The 17,566-nt window shown below is 40.8% G+C and overlaps 1 protein-coding gene across 1 annotated transcript in view; it reads right to left on the reverse strand.

Moving 5' to 3' along the window:
• Positions 1 to 15,204: 15,204 nt before the first annotated feature.
• The window catches only part of LOC123508895 (barH-like 2 homeobox protein), a 65,214-nt gene continuing 62,852 nt past the window's right edge, over positions 15,205 to 17,566 (reverse strand). The window contains exon 4 of the mRNA XM_045262900.1: positions 15,205 to 17,198. Within this exon, the coding sequence (XP_045118835.1) occupies positions 16,998 to 17,198 (201 nt within the window). The 3' untranslated portion in view covers positions 15,205 to 16,997. The remainder of the gene's footprint in view (positions 17,199 to 17,566) is intronic.

A 17,566-nucleotide genomic window follows, 5' to 3' on the forward strand; every position in this document is an offset into this window, starting at 1 on the left:
TACAAATCACAACGAGGAGGAGGAGGAGGAGGAGGAGGAGGAGGAGGAGGAGGAGGAGGAGGAGAAGGAGGAAGAAGAGAAGGAGGAGGATGAGGAGTTGGATGAGGAGGAGGAGGAGGAAGAGGAGGCAGAAGAAGAAGAACAAGAAGAAGAACAAGAAGAAGAAGAGGAAAAAGAAGAAGAAGAGGAAAAAGAAGAAGAAGAAGAAAAAGAAGAAGTAGAAGAAGAAAAAGAATATAAGTATATAAATAATAAGATGAAGATGAGGAGGAGGAGGAGGAGGAAGTGGAGGAAGGAAGGATAGAAAATAGGACAAAGAGAAGAAGTAACAATAATAAAGATAACTAAAACTAATAATAATAAGAAGAGGAAGAGGAGGAGGAAGAGGAGGAGGAGGAGGAGAAGGGGAGAGATATAAGAAAGAGAAGAAACAATAATAATAAGAACAAAAATAACAATGACAATAAAAATATGAGTAATAAGAGAAAGGGGAAGGAGAAGGAGCAGGAAGAGGAGGAAGAAGAGAGAGAGAGAGAGAGAGAGACGACAAGGAAGAGAATCAGGAGGAGGAGGAGGAGGAAGAGGAAAAGGCCAATAAAGTGGAAGAGTATAAAACAGCATGAGAGAGGACAGAGATTAAGAGGAAGAAGAGGAAGACTGACAGGTGGAGGAGATGGAACAAATAGTAGATACAACAATAATAACAACAATAACAGCAATAAACAATAACACAAGAAAATAGAAAAAAAAATAAATATGAATAAAAAAAAATATTCCACAGAAAAAAAAACAAATAATAAAAACGGAATAAATAAAACTAACCAATAAAAAAAATAAGACAATAAAAAAAAAAGGAAAGCAATGGAAAACAATAACAATTAAAGAAAACGGAGAAAATAATGCACGTACCAAGACAGGAGGAGGAGGAGGAGGAGGAGGAGGAGGAGGAGGAGGAGGAGGAGGAGGAGGAGGAGGGAGAGAAAGGGAGAAAGGAAACGAGAGGAGCATGTAAAGGAGATGAGGGACGGGGTAGCGTTTACATAATGGTCGTTTGGTCGTCAATGTGCAGTAAGGAAGTCGTTCAGGAGACGACACCGGGCAGGAAGAGCTTCATTATTTGCCGCTAGAGAGAGAGAGAGAGAGAGAGAGAGAGAGAGAGAGAGAGATTGGGGGAGAGTATGTGCAAGCAGGAAGGAAAAGGAAGAGAGAAAAAGAACCGGGATGTGGAGAGAGAGAGAGAGAGAGAGAGAGAGAGAGAGAGAGAGAGAGAGAGAGAGAGAGAGAGAGAGAGAGAGAGAGAGAGAGAGAGAGAGATGAAAAAGAGGAAAGCTAGAGAGTTATGTGATTCAGCGTATAAGAGAGAGAGAGAGAGAGAGAGAGAGAGAGAGAGAGAGAGAGAGAGAGAGAGGTCATAGAGGTGATTGAAATAAGTCAGCCATCAAACTGGTCTCATTTCCTCATCAATACTCCGTCAATTTTAGGTCTTGTCTACCGCAGAGGATCAATTTCTACCTCATTGGCGTTCCGTAAGGCGTAAATCTCTCTCTATTGAGGCTTCGGGGCATTTAACTCTCCTCGAAGTATCAGGGAAGGATATGTTTAGGATTGGATGAGTTTTGATCTCGTTTTCTAAATTTGATGGGGCGTGAGGGTGGTGGGGGTGGAGAGAGGGTACTTGTTCTTGTTGTTTTCTATTTGCTTTGTTGTTTTTTTTTTTTTAGTGTTTTTACTTGTATTTCTTGCGTTGTTTGTTTTTATTCTATTTATTCTTTATTTTTTTTTTTTTTCGTTTATTGACGCTTTCCAGTTTACTCTGATGTTTCCAAAGCATTTTTTCGTTGAGTTTTTAAAGATTTTCAGTTTCTTTTCAACATTTTCACGATTAGTTGAGTATTTTTCCTTGATTTCCAGTATTTTCATTAGTTTTGTCTTAGGAAATTATCAGTAACTTTCATGCAGTCAATTTTTCTCACCATTTTCTCGTCAATATCAATTTTTTTGTACTGCTTTTTCGGCGCTAAAGTAATAAAATCGTCCCTCCAGTTCGTCTCGTCCCCGGCTCTCCCTTAGCAGCTCTTTCATTCAGCTGACATTACGTGCGAATGAAAATATAACCAAAATTAACTTAGCCTAAACTTTAATCTAACTTAACCTAACCTAACCCTAACTTTAACCTAATCTAACCTAACCTAGCTAACGTAACCTAACCACGCTATTGGTCAGAATGATTCTAAGGAAGACGCATCAGCGGTGCGTGTCGCCTCAACCAGATTACGTTAGCTAGGTTAGGTTAGGTTAGTATATTAGGTTAAAATTTAGGATTAGGTTCGTTTTGGGTTATGTTTTCATTCCCACGTCAAGTCAGCTGAGTGAAAGAGCTAGATTAGGTTAAGTTAGATTAGGTTAGGTTAAAAGATAGTTTCGTTTGGGTTATAGGAGAAACAATAACAAAATAAAGGATGGAAAGGGAAAAGAAAGCAATAAATAATGAGAATAGAGAATTTTGAAGGATCGTTTGAATAAAAAAAGACGAAAAAAATGAGGGACGACTTTAGTAGAATAATACTGTTTTTTCCTACTATTTTCGTTCATCTAAAGAGGAGGAGAAGCAAGAATATTGTGGCAGTATTGATTAATCTTTATACAGCACCTCTAATCCAATAATTTAACACCTTCACCTCTCACTTTATTCATTCCAGCATTGGGATTAGGAGAGGGAGAAGGAATGGGGAGAGAGGGAGGGGAAAAGGAGGGTGTGTTATGCATTAATTCACTGCGTTCACCTGTTTGAAAATGATTACCGTGTTAGAAATATACAGGAACGCCTTTAGATCCTCCTGACGCCGCTGATGAATAGGATCCGGCGTGATTTATTGGATCTCAAGCGCGTTTCATCCTTGTGGTTCGATTTGCCGTGGTCTTTTTGAGGTTCAAGTTTGGAAAAACGAAAGATTTGGTGTGGTGTATTTTGTCAGTATATTTCGATGTTTTTGTTCTTCCTATTTTCTATTTATAGTACTTAAAAAGACTGTATTATAATTTTTTGCCTGATCTTTTGACATTAGTACCTTTTTTCCCCTATCCTTATCACCTATACCCCTTTCCTATCATCACCAAATCATCACCTCACCTCCAATGCTAGTCCGACCTGCTTCCTCTCTATCATCACCAATAATACAACGAGTTCTCTTTCCTATAACCGCCTATCGTCACCCTTTCAACAATAGCACCTTCAGACTTTATCACTACCCATCACCACCGTCACCCCTTCAACACCATTACGACCTGGTTAGCTGCTTCTCACTCCTATCATCACTCCTCACTTCCCATCTTTACCATTCCAGTCCCCTCTCACCAATACTCATCACCACACACCCAAATCACCTGGAGAAGTATCATCACCAATCTGTACTCGAACATCACACCTGGGGCGGGATCTAACCTTACCTGACCCTTTGGAAATCAAGACAGAAACGCAATGACCTGACTCCTTTCGCCATCCTCCCTCAGCGCCACCTTCAGGAGGGAGACAAGTGGCGGTAAACATTGACATTACCCACTCGCTGCTGTCAGGTGGAGTCTCGTGACAAACTCCAGCCAGGGAAGTGTTGGAGGGAGCGCCGCAGGGTCTTCAGGTCGCTTCTTGGGGCAATGAGGGAAGCGTTCGAGTGCTGGGGTTGCGCTTTGAAGTGTGTGGCTGTGTTTGAGGATGAGGTAAATGACACGTGTTGTTGCTTTGTCCCCGATGGAAATGAGGGTTAGGAGAGAGAGAGAGAGAGAGAGAGAGAGAGAGAGAGAGAGAGAGAGAGAGAGAGAGAGAGAGAGAGAGAGAGAGAGAGAGAGAGAGAGAGAGAGAGAGAGAGAGAGAGAGAGAGAGAGAGTACATAAAATTAATCTTTAGCAACACTTTTTTTTTTTTAGCTTTTTCCTCTTATCGTCAACTTTTTCATTCCATAAACAAAGTCAGCCTGACACCAACCAACAGGACACCGAACAAGCTTCTTCATTGCATCATTACTTCATACTTAACACCTTCATTACCATGCCACGTTTTCATACTCATTCTGGTTGCTATTTGGTGATTTTACACAGCTTCAGAAACTTATATGGGGATTGATGTAGTGAAAACTTGTTATCTATATTCTAACCTCCATAGATCTTTCCTAATGTAAATAAAATCGTCTAATCACATCCAAAAAATCAAGGTAAAAATGCTTTCCAGTACTGAAGGGGTTGGCACTGTACAGCACTACAATATGCTTCCTTCCTCCATTTCATTTACTCGTTCATTCATCAAAAACAGGATCTTATTCTAATATATAAACCTATGTCGTATTCACTCTTATTTCCTCCTTTTGCTCACGTCCTTTTGTTTGTTATTTTTTACTCTTTATTATCTCTCAATATTTCAATCATCCTTCCTTTCTCTTACTATTCACCTCATCTTTCACTCATTTAATAATTTTCGCTTTCTTTTCCATTTTAACTTTTCTCCCTCTTGCTCTCCACTCACCATTCTTTATTCCTACCACGATCTCACTTCCTCTTCATGTCTTCCCTTTACTTTCTTCCCTCCACCTTTTCGCTCTTCCACCCCTTGCGTTTCCCCTTCCCAGTCTGTCTTCGCCTCACCTATAACTCCTCGCAGCCCATCACACTTAGCCAACACAAGAATCATTTCCCTTCACAAGTAAGTCGTTCCTTTCAACAAGACATCTTCCTTGGACTCCTGACTCCTCCTGACGACTGCCTGGCCTAACCTGACGCCCTTCATTCCATCCCAGCCTGACCTGGGGGCGTGGGACGAGGCCGCAGCGGGAGGTGGTGTTCCCCAGGCGGGTGTCTCGTCCCCTCTGTATTATATTCCTTAGTTTAAGATCTTTTTCCCGATAGTGTGACAGGTTGAGTGTAGGATGTGTTATGTGCTCTCCTCGCTGGTTTAGGAAGCCGCGACCACAGTGTAGGAGGTCACGGAGGATGGGTCTGTTAGGTTACTCCCTCCTTCCCTTCCCTTCCCTTCCCTTCCATTCCATTTCTTTTCTTTCCTTACCTTCCGTCCGCTATGCTCCTTTCCTCTAATCGCTATTGTTTTGTAATTTTTTTTTCGACTGACTTCCTTTCCTTTCCCTCTGATCTATTTAGTGACTCCTTACCTACTTATTATTTTCTTTTATCTTACTTTATCTTTACATTCCTCTTTCTTCTTTTTCTTTTTTTGTTGCTTCTTCTCCTCCTATTCGAACTCCGATCTTATTGTTTTGTCATCTTTTTTCCACCTGCTTCCTTTCCTTCCCTCCTGATCTATTTACTGATTTCACACGTGGTTACAGCTCTTTATTTTGTCTTATTTTTGCATCTATTCTTTTGTGATTAAGATTCTTCCTCTTATTCGAAAGTCTATTCCATTGTTTTGTGATTTTTCCGACTGCTTCTTTTCTCTTCCTTCTGATCTATTTACTGATTCCACGCCTGCCTGTTTTTAATTTATTATTTTTGTTTTATTTTGATTTATTTTTCATATTTTTCTCGGCTTCTTCTTTCTCTTTAAATTTCTATTGTGTTGCGATTTTTCTTCACCACTTCCTTTTGTTTCTCTCTGATTTAGCTACTGATTCTACACTTTTTTTTGTCATGTTTCTTTACTCCTAGTGTGCCATCTTCCTACTCCTCTTCAAACTCTTACTTTTATTTTTCCTCATTACTTTCTTTTTTACTTCATTTCTATCTCACTTTAAATGCCCTTTAAAATTCCTCTCCCTCATTTTTCTTTCATCACTTTGTAATGAAGGAGGCGAAGTGTCAAGTAACTATAGTCAATATTTCACGTACGTATCTGGAAGAACTAGAGATAAGATGTGCAAGTTGTCTTTTGATTGAGTATAGAGTTGTACTGCTTAGTTTTCCTCCCAAACTTGGAGACAACGAAAACTTTTAGCTCATCCTTGTTTACCTTCGCCCCAATAAAAAGGAAAAATAAGAGAGAGAGAGAGAGAGAGAGAGAGAGAAAAAGCCTTGAGACGTTTTGATAAATATGAAACGTTTGCCAAATTCTGTTACGTCTGTTTATTCTCTTCTGTTTGTCCTTCTGTTCATATTTTTGTTATTTCTCTTCTTTTACTTCTGTTTTGCTGTTGTTACTCTTACGTTTCCTCTGTTACTGCTTCATTTTCTTTTTTTCTTTCTGTTTTCTGAATTCGGTACGTCTGTCTATTTTTTTTTTTTTGTCCTTCTGTTACTGTTTCTGTTGTTTCTCGTCCTTCACTTCTGTTTTGTTGTTGTTACTCTTACTTTTCACTTATCAATGCTTAATTTTCTTCTTTTCTTTCTGTTTTCTGAATTCGATAACCTGTTTGGGATAAAGATAGAGAAAAAAGTAGCGAAAACAAAGAAAAACACGAAATTTGAGTCAAACACGGAAAAATATTGTACATTATGAGAGAAAAAATCGTTGTCATGACACGCATATTTGTCTAATGATATTTTTCCCACAGTTCATCACTTTCCCCAACCAAAAGAATAAAAAAGAAAAGAAAAAATTGGAATCCCTGAAGCGGTGGGAAATCAAGGCGAATACACGAAAACAGTGAGTGGAAACAATGATTTTACAACAATATGACAAAAAAAAAAAAAAACACACACAAAATATATAAATCAAGAAAATTAAGCAAAAAAGAGAACATAGAATAAACTTGCAGCAGAATATAGTAAAAGAAAAAGAATAACGATAAGCACCAAAATGCAACAATATAACAATAAAAAAAAACCCAAAATATATAAATCAAGAAAATGAAGGAAAAAGAGAACATAGAATTGCAACGGAAAACAATAAAAAATGAATTGAATAGCGATAAGCACAAAATAAAACAATAGAACAAAACAAATAAAATATACCTCAAGAAAATGAAGCAATAAAAGAACATAAAATGAACTTGCAAACAAAAAAAAAGAAAAGAAAACGAACGAGATAAGAAGAACAAAAAGAAAGAAAAGAGGGAAATAGAGAAAGCAGAAAGGGAGAAAGCGAAATAGGAAGATAAAAAGGAAGGAAAGAAGCGGGAGAATAAAGAAGACAGACACCCAGGCCGAAAGCAGGAAGTATGTTTGGAAATAGGATAAGGAAGCAAAAAACAAGGCACTGGTGACTGGAATGAATAGAATGACAACCACCACATAACTGAGGTAGTGTTGTCGTTTTCCTACATTACATAACAATTTGACAAAAAGAGACAAAAGCGAAAGATAAAAAAAAGAAAAACGGAAGAAAAGAAGGGGAAAGCAGAAAGTAGATAAATGCCGAAAGCAGCAAGTATATATAAAAAAAACACAAAATAACGAAGGGGAGAAAACAAGATAGAAAAGAAGCGGTAAATACAGAAAACAGAAACCTCAGGCCGAAAGCAGCAAGTATGTTTGGAAATAAATTAAAAAAAGCAAAAAAAAAACAAGGCACTAGGAACTGAACTGAACAGAATCACAACCGCCACATAACTGAGGTAGTGTCATCGTGTACCTACATTACATAACAATGGGACAAAAAAGAGAGAAAAGTGGAGTAAGAAGAAAGCAGGGAAGGAATGAAGAGGAAAACAGAAAAATAGAAAAGAAACAAAAGCAATAAGTATGTTTGGAATTAAGATAAGAGAACCCCAAGGAGACAGACATGGCCCACACGCTGAAGGGATCCACCAGTGTTGACTAAGAGGAACACCAGTAATTACATGTTTAGTTGCTGATGACTCTAATTTCACGATATTAAGCTTCATTACATAAAAGAGAAAGTGCTGGGTAATATAAAGAGTTCTGTGACACTATTTATTTATCTATTATTTTTTTTTTATCTCCTATCCCTTTCACTGTTAGAGATTTTCGTTTTTCTTTTCTTTTCTTTATTCATTTACTTTTCGTCTCTCACCCTTTGTAATGTTAGAGGCGTGGTTTGAAATTTTCTTTTTTTGGGGGGGAGGTAAGGAAAGCTAAAGAAAAATTGGTTTGCATCTGTCACTAGCCAGCCATTCAGTTCTATTTCAAACGTATCATATTTTTTGTTGGTAGATGCAGCGGTGACTGGTGAGGAAGTGAAGACCCTCATTAAAGTCACATGCCCCAGATTTTTGTGTAACTTTCTACCTGAGGGACTGACGTGTCATCTCCCTGCTTCCTCTTCCCCCGAGTTATCACCTTAACCTGCCCAACAACTGCAGGTAGCAAGCCAGGTGAACCGCGGGGGCAAACAATATAGAAACAGGAACACTTGTCAGTTACATCACGGGCAAACTAATATAAAGCCCATGTGAAGCAGGTCAAGTCACTCTACTCGTATCGTTTCTCATTTCACCGCTAATCATCGTACAGTGTCAAGGTGTTCCAGTCACGAGTGTTAAAAGATTACCTCATCACTGCAATATTTTCGACTATATGTTGTTTTTTTCCTCCTTTTATCAGTATTTTTCTCTTCATATTAAGTTTACATCACCTACTTAATGCATCCGGCCTTTTAGTAACACCCTATACCTTATACCTTCTCTTTTCCTCCATAGTTTTCCTCTACCTCTACTAATACCTCCCAGTCCTCCTCCTCCTCCTCCTCCGGCCTTTCCTTTCTCCTTCCCCTCCACCCAACACCTGCAGAGGAGGAAACACAATCACCTTCTTTACCGTATCATAAAAAAGTCATTAGTTATGGATCCGCCCTCGTCTTGGGGAGGAGGGAAGGCTAATTAGGGTTCATCTCAGGTACTTAACACCTGAGGAAGCTCCGCCCTGGGTACTCTTGACGGCGTAGTTGTTGTTGATGGGGGTGATAATGTAGGAGTAGCAACAGCAGCCCGGCACGAGCAATAGTAGTGGTTGTAGGAGTGATAGTGTCGGTGGTGGTGGTGGTGGTGGTGGTTGAAGTAGTAGTAATGGTTGGTGGTGGTAGTATGTAATATTAGAAGCATTATTAGTAGTAGTGGTAGTAATAGTAACAGTAGAAGGAGCACAAGCAACAGTGGTAGCTGTAGTAGTGATAGTGTTAGTGGTGGTGGTGGTGGTGGTGGTGGTGGTGGAAGTAGTGGTAGTAATGGTAGTTGGTGGTGGTAGTATGTAATAGTAGAAGCATTATTATTAGTAGTGGTAGTAAGAGTAACAGTAGAAGAAGCACAAGCAATAGTAGTAGTTATAGTATTGATAGCAGTGGTAATAATGGTAGTAAATATTAGTAAAAACATTATTACTAGTAGTGGTAGTAATAATAGCAATAGTAATAGTAGTAGTAATAGTAGTAATAATGAGAACAACAGCAACAGGAACGCCTTGAATTACTCTCTGTGTGGGTTAGGTTAGCCAATGTTCGGTGAGATAATATTAACCTCGTGGATTCCCTGACCTACCTTAATTCATAGTAGAAATAGTAGTAGCAGCGGCACCACCACCAGGAACAACAACATTGATTACTTGCAGCCAATGTGGGTTTGGATAGCCAGTGTTCGGTAAGGCAATGTAATATCCGTAACTCTAACTTTGCGGGCTCCCTAACCAGTCCCAGCGTCCCATATCACGTGGCTAGGCATGCTGTGTGTTCTTGGTCTTCCTGTCTCTGCTGATACACGGTTTTTAATTTTGCGTTTATAAAACTAAGATACTTTATAATTGATTTGGTTTGGAAGGAATAGAAGAAAGAAATAGGAGTAAAAGAAATATAGACCATAAACTCAAGTATATTTTAAGTTTATAGAAATGAGAATACTACGTAAACCATTTCATACAGAGGGATAGAAGGAATAGATAAGCCAATGGATAAAAATAAATATAGAACATGATAAGACTAACACTCTGAAATATATTTTAAGTTACGGAAATAGATATGAGAATACTTTATAATTAAACTCATAAACAGGAAGTATATGGAAAAAACAACAACAACGCAGAATAGAACTCACATATTTAACTCCTTCAATACTGGAACACATTTTTACTCTTGGATATGTGTACAGTTAGACCATTTTAATGACATTAGAAAGGGTCTATTGTGGTCAGAAGATTAATAGGCAGAGTTTTCACTATTTTAATCCCCCCCGTACGTTTTTGAAGTTGTATAGAATCAACAAATAGTAAGCAGAATGAATATGGAAACGCGTCATGGTATTCAAGGTGTTAAGTTTAATTTAAAACGTCTCCATAGAAATGAGATAATACAAGAATAAACTGATAACAAAGATAGGAGTACGAAAAATGGAAGAGTAGAATATAAAAAAAAGTCACAAGAAAAAAATAAAATAACCACAAAATTAATAAAAGTTTAAAATACAGCGAAAAATAAGAACAGAAGTACATTTTGCCTTCGTTCTTGCAGATGTTAAAGGCGATAGTGCAATGACGCTAAGGTTTTCAAGTCACGAAGGGGCGAGAAGAGGCAGGAAATAGTGGCCATCGCAAAGTGTGGAGAGAATAACGTCAGCATGCAGCCGGTTGTGCACTGAAGACAGGTGGAATGTTGTGGAATGTGGAAGAGAAATACTTGTTTTGATTTGATTTTCCATGTTCTTATAAAAGTGTAATAAACGCTCATAATCTCAAACACTTCTGCGCTTTTCCTCCACTATTTCAAAAGGCTTCATTTATATCTAGACGAGTTTGTAATAGTGTTTGTAATAGGCAGATTGACAAGATTTCTACGTTAATTGGGGAAGCACTCTTGAAAACCCCACTTATCATCTCTGTGGACTTGGAAAATAGTTGTGGTGAGAGAGAAGAGCGTTTCTGAATAAGAATGTAGGGCTTGTATTCTCAAATACTTCTGCGTTTCATCTCCACTATATAAAAAGGCCTTATTTATATTTACACGAGTTTTTAAGGTGTTTTTACGGTTCTAGAGACAGATTGACGAGATTTCTACATTATTAACTGGAGAAACACTCTTGAAAACCCCGCTAATCATCTCTGTGGCCTTGAAAAATAGTCATGGTGAGAGGGCAAATCATTTCTGGATACGGACCTTAAACCAAGATTAATGATAACAGGTATATATTTTTTTCTCTGATTTATCTGCTTGTATGTCTGTCTCAGTTACTATTTTCTGTCCGAACGTTTATGTACCTTTTTCTTCCTGTCTGTCTGTTTGTATGTCTTTATATGTGTCTCTAAGTTTTTGTCTTTTTAAATTACATATATGTGCATTTTTTTTCTATTTTTTTCTATTTTTATTGCTATTGTCTGTCTACACACACACACTCTCTCTCTCTCTCTCTCTCTCTCTCTCTCTCTCTCTCTCTCTCATTAAGGTTTACACACAAAAAAGTTCTATAGATGAGACAGGTGGATCTGTCTCGTAATTACCTTTCCAAAACCTCGTCAGGCGCGCCTCACCTGTTGATTGTTACCTGAGTGGAGCTAATTAAGGATGTTCGTTATTGTTTCTGTCTCGCTGCATTATTAACTTGTTCTCGCTATTGTGTTTTATCATTATCTTGTTCCCTCGTAATTTTCCTCCTTGCTTCCATTATTCTTTCTTCCTTTCATTATTTTTTATTCGTATGTTCCTTCATCTTCTTAATTGATTTTTGCTTTTAGTCTGTCTGTGTCTGTCTGTCTGCTTGTCTGTCTGTCTCTGTCTCTCTAGTTGTATGTATGTATTTGATTATTTTTCCGTCTTTCTGTCTAACACACACACACACACACACACACACACACACACACACACACACACACACACACACACACACACACACACACACACACACACACACACACACACACACACACACACACACACACACACACACACACACACACACACACCGGAACATTAGGAAGCATAAAGTAGATGAAGAGGAAGGAAAAATCAAGAGAACGAAAAGAAAGACACTGAAAATGAAGCAAAGGATGAACATAATACACGAGAGAAGAAAGGATTATGGCGTAATTAGATGGCGGAGGCGAGAGGGATGTAGAAGAGACGAATTTAGGAGGCAGAAAGTAACAAAAAAAGGCAAGAAAGAAGTGGTAACAGAAAAAAAAGGAAGAGGAAGGAAAAGAGAAGTGAACCAGTGGACGTGTTATGGAGGAAGATGAGAGGAAGGAAAGGAAGGAGGAGAAAGAAAAATGTGTGGAAAATGGAAGGAGAAATAAAGAAACAGGAAGAAAGGAGTAAGGTTAATGGTCTTTTTTCTTGGCTGTGATGGTGGCTGTGTTTTTCTTAATTAAGCCACTATCGCTCAGGGTAATGACGCGCCTCACGGAAGGTAATTAGCAGAACAGATGCTCACCAACCTACTCTTACCGGGCGCCATTTAAAAATTCATGGCAAACTAATGACGGTGATCGGGGGATTTTTCGACCAATGGAATAAGTCAAGAGTCATTCATTAGGTGAGTAATTACGTGGGAAAAAAAGAAGAGGATGCAGTCAGTCAGTCTTCCCGCCCGTGTAATTATTGTGGTAGATGGCGGAGTGAGAAAAGAGCAAAGTGAGAGGTGCTTGTGGTGGTGGTGGTGGTGGTGGTGGTGGGTTTAAGAGCGTTGAATGGGTGTTGGTTTGTTGTTGTTGTTGGTGGTGGTGGGGGTGGTGGTGGTGGTGGTGGTGGTGGTGTTCATCTTCTTATTCTTTTGCTACTGATTTGTTCTTCTTCTTGTTCTTGTTTTTGTTTTTGATCTTTTCGTTCTTCTTGTTATTGATTTTTGTTTTCGTCCTTATTCTTGTTTTTCTTGTCCTATTTTTGTTTTTGTTTTTGTTTATCTTGTTCTAGTTTTGCCTTTGTTTCTTCCTGTCCTCCTCCTCCTCCTCCTCCTCCTCCTCCTCCTCCTCCTCCTCTCCACCTCTACTTTCATCAACTTCTTCACCTCCTTCTCCTCCATCTCCACCTGCTCGTCCATCTCTTATTCTTTCACCTCTTCCACCTCCTCCTCTTCCTCCTCCTCCATCTCTACCTCTTTCTCTTCCACCTGCTCCTCCACCTTTGCTTCCTTCACCGCTTCCACCTCGTTTTTCTCCTCCATCTCCTCCACCTGTACATACTTCCTTCACATCCTCTTCCACTTCCTCCTACTTCTAATCCTTTTCCATCTCCACCTCCTATTCTTCCACTTGCTCCTCCACCTCTATTTTCTTCACCTCTTCCACCTCCTCCTCTTCCTCCTCCTCCTCCCTCTTCTCCTCCTTCTCCATCTCCACCTCCTCCTCCTCCCCCTTCTCCTCTTCCACTTGCACCTCCTTCTCCATCTCCACTTCCTTTTCTTCCACTTGCTCCACCTCTACTTCCTCCTCTTTCATCTCCTCCTCCTCCTCCTCTTCCACCTGCACCTCCTTCTCCATCTCCACCTTGTCTTCTTCCACTTGCTACTTCACCTCTATTTCCTTTACCTCTTCCACCTCCTCCTCCTCCTCCTTCATCTCCTTCTTCTCTTCCACCTCCCTCTCGTGCTTCACCTGTACCTCCTTCACCTCATCTCCCCTGCCACTGTTATCATCACCATTACGCTCCCCATAACAGCATTCCAGCGGGCCGGAGTCTCAGTTTGGCGTGTATAAACAAGAAATAACGTTACCTGAAGCGTGCGGTTAATGAATAGCATTGTGATAAGTTCCCCCGCCGTGAATTCTCTTCTCATTTCCTCATATTGTGAATGTAGGTGCGAAGGCTGTAATTTTCCCCCGGAGCGCCAAGATATAAGCGACTTTCACAAAATTACTCTAAGCACCGCCGTCTTAGCAGCAGATATTTACAACCCGCCACGGTGTTAGTTATCTAGTTCGCAGTCAAGAATTAAACGTGCTTGTCTGGAACGCAAACTCTCTTTCGCTTCCCTTACGTTATCAATTTCACGGCGTCCTGAGAGCAGCGTGACTCCAGCCTTGAATTTATCATAAGTGGTGTTTGGAGTGGCGGAAACCTCAGCTCACCAGACTATTAATATGAGAGTGGAGTGAATAAGTGACGATGTACCAAGTTAATACAGTGACCTTTTCATTCCTCTACAGCTGCTGGTTGAAAGGTTACCGCTGCTCTCTCTCTCTCTCTCTCTCTCTCTCTCTCTCTCTCTCTCTCTCTCTCTCTCTCTCTCTCTCTCTCTCTGATAAAAACTCTCATTACTTTCGTTAATTGCCATTTATGTCGTGTTTATTTATTTGTTAATTTCCCATGCTCTCTCTCTCTCTCTCTCTCTCTCTCTCTCTCTCTCTCTCTCTCTCTCTCTCTCTCTCTCTCTCTCTCTCTCTCTCTCTCTCTCTCTCTCTCTCTCTCTCTCTCTCTCTCTCTCTCTCTCTCTCTCTCTCTCTCTCTCTCTCTCTCTCTCTCTCTCTCTCTCTCTCTCTCTCTCTCTCTCTCTCTCTCTCTCTCTCTCTCCACTCTCTCTCTCTCTCTCTCTCTCTCTCTCTCTCTCTCTCTCTCTCTCTCTCTCTCTCTCTCTCTCTCTCTCTCTCTCTCTCTCTCTCTCTCTCTCTCTCTTTTCTGTATTTCATCCTTTTTTATTCTATATATCATAGTTAATTTACAGCATTGATAGAGTTCTTAACGTGAAGCAAAGCTGAAATATGTGACTGGAAAAATGCTAGTCTCTGCATCCTGTTGGTGAAGAATTGTGACTCTCTCTCTCTCTCTCTCTCTCTCTCTCTCTCTCTCTCTCTCTCTCTCTCTCTCTCTCTCTCTCTCTCTCTCTCTCTCTCTCTCTCTCTCTCTCTCTCTCTCTCTCTCTCTCTCTCTCTCTCTCTCTCTCTCTCTCTCTCTCTCTCTCTCTCTCTCTCTCTCTCTCTCTCTCTCTCTCTCTCTCTCTCTCCATTAGGATACAAAAAACACAGTATCATCAACATTTTCTACTTTATTTTACTGCATCAGTCAATTCTAGACCGTCGGTGCAGCCTCGTTACAGTCATCCTACTTAGGTACATAAATACTTACAGAGGCACTATGGTACAGGAGAGTGTATATATAGAGAGTCTAACGTGTTTCTATCAACGACACTACGTACATCGCCTCTCTCAAGTGACTCAAAGGTATACGTACTCACAGTGAAGGATTCCAGTGAGTCATCTGTTGATCTGAGTCTTTGCCGGGGATTGTTAAAGCTCGTGAGGCAGAAGGTAAAGTTGGTTAACCCTCCCCAGTGCTGGAACGCATTTTTATCATTTGTTGGCGTGTGATTAAACGATTTTATTGACACTAGGAAGGGTCTATGGAGGTCAGAAGGTTGATGGCCAGGGTCTTCACTATTTTAATCCTTCACATAAGTTTTGTAACTGTGTAAAATCGCCAAATAGTAACCAAAATAAATATGGAAACGCGTTCTGGTACTGAAGGGGTTAAAAGATTCAGGCGCGTTTTGTTTTTCATAAATCGATGTTTTTTTTATTTACTGGTGTTTTTATCCGTTTTGAAATTATTTATTGACTTGTTATTTTGTCTCTATTTTTCTGTGTTGACTTTACCCAGACGAGTTAACAAGGAAATCATGGATACAATCGTAAGTAAAAAAAAAAGGAGGAAAAATATATAGATAGACATGTAATTTGTGCTTGAAATTTTTGCAGGCTGAAAATTAACTAACAAAACAAGCTTCCTGGTGTGGTCTGCCTCGGAATCTGAAAGGTCAAAATGAACCTTCGATGAAACGCCACGAAAAAAAAAGAAAGACGGAAGGAAAAAGAAAAAAAAAGAAAAGAAAATTATTGAACCGCAGGGGGAAAAAATAGCGTTGTTATTCATTTCACAGTAACGGGAGTGAGTGAACCTGGGAGGAACATTTTTCAAGAATTAGGGAGCCCCACAAATCACACCTTGAGCACACCTGTGGGAGTCACCTGTGAGAGGAAAGCAGCCCAGTACCGTGACTCCTGACTCCTCCTTGCTGAGTCACGAGGGCTGTAGTCACCTTAGTGGGGCGCGAATAGCGGTGGCGGGGCGAAGAAAGGATGATTGGGGGAGGGTGGGGATGTCGCGCCCTTGGAGTCCTGTAATAGTATTTAGGTCGTTTCCGGGGCGGGGCGGGGAAAGGAGAAGGGCAGGGAGGGGTGGGGAAGGGTCAGGGAGGGGAAGGGTTTAGGACGCCCTGCAGGAAACTATCTGTACTTTCTCATCACAAAAGTTTCGAGGTTCGACAGGATGCTTCTCCCCTGCCGGTGTCTTGCGAAATGATTGAACGCACCTTTGTCTCCTGTAAAGTTCTCAGGCACGCGAGTGAAACCTCCTCCTTGAGTGAATTGTGTAGTGCGCAGGTGCGTGTTTGGATTCACACTTCCACGAACGCGAGAGGTTTCTTTGCGCAAATCACCGAGACGCACTTCGTTTTCTTTTTCCTTTTTTTTTGTTGCCAATTTTCACACGGTAGGAGCTTCATTGTCTTTTTTTATGTATTCTAAGTTATTCTCTAGCTACGGTTCTCATATTTACCTCATCTGCGGTAGAAAAGTTCAAACGTTTGCATCACACCATAAACGTTTCGCTCTATTCAAAAACGTTCATTAATGGCGGAAATATAATACACTCTTGACTCACTTCATCCTTTTTGCGCACGTTTTTCCAAGTCTTTATTCCATACCAAACTTTCCTGCATAGCCTTTCAATCACTCGTAGTTCCTTAAGGCATAACGTTGCGTGGAAGAACGTGGCTTGATTGGCGTGTCTTGGCGTGGCTTGGCGTGGCTTGGTGTGGCCTGGTGTGGCTGGCGTCGCTTCAGTTCCTTTGTGACTTTCTACGGGGACGCAACAGATGGCGGTCATGTCTTAAAAACGGTGGAGTGAGAGTCGCGTCCGTAATGACCGCTTGCAACGACACTTATAGATTCGTCAGGAAATTGGCGACGAGGAGGCAGGCAGTTAGGTTTGCGATCACCTGATGTACACGCCACGCCCAGACCCGCCCCACCTGCTTCCGGGCGGCGCTGCTCCTCCTCCTGCTGGTGACGGGGTGAGGATGATGCCCGTTAGGTTTGTCTAGAGGAGCGGGACACGAGGACATGATATCCTTCGTCAGCAGTTCCCCTGAGGATCCTTTCTCTGTGTGTGTGTGTGTGTGTGTGTGTGTGTGTTACTGTTTGAAATAGTGTGCGAGGGCGGCTTGCGTGGGCGTGTGTGGATAGAGGACTCTGGGTGCGACGAGTGTGGGCGGAGAGGAACTGCTGGTGGCGCCCACGGTGGTGAGGGCCGGCAGGGAAGGCGTGCCCTCTAGTGTGGGCGTGGAGGCGGGGGTCACTGCCGCTGCCGTCCTGCTGAGAGCCGCCAGCTGAGCCTGAGGGAAGATACGGGCGTGGCTGAGTGTGAATTGAACGCTGATTGAATATATTAGTGTTGATTTAATACTTTATGTTGCGTCCGACTTGACTGAATGTTTGACTGACTGACTGACCTAATGACGCTAAGACTGAATATCTACTTTGGTATCTCGAGACTTCACTGACTGCCTGGCTATCTGACCTACTGGCTAAATGACTCAATATCTCCCTGAATGATTAACCAAGACAACTAATGAGTAGATTTATTAGCCGAGTCAACCTTATATCCGAATACATAACTAATTACTCACAAAAGAGAATCAATGACCAGCCTACACAGCACCTGACTAACTGACTGACTGACTGACTGACTGACTGACTGACT

Source organism: Portunus trituberculatus, chromosome 25, assembly GCF_017591435.1.
Source record: "Portunus trituberculatus isolate SZX2019 chromosome 25, ASM1759143v1, whole genome shotgun sequence".
Taxonomy (NCBI): domain Eukaryota; kingdom Metazoa; phylum Arthropoda; class Malacostraca; order Decapoda; family Portunidae; genus Portunus; species Portunus trituberculatus.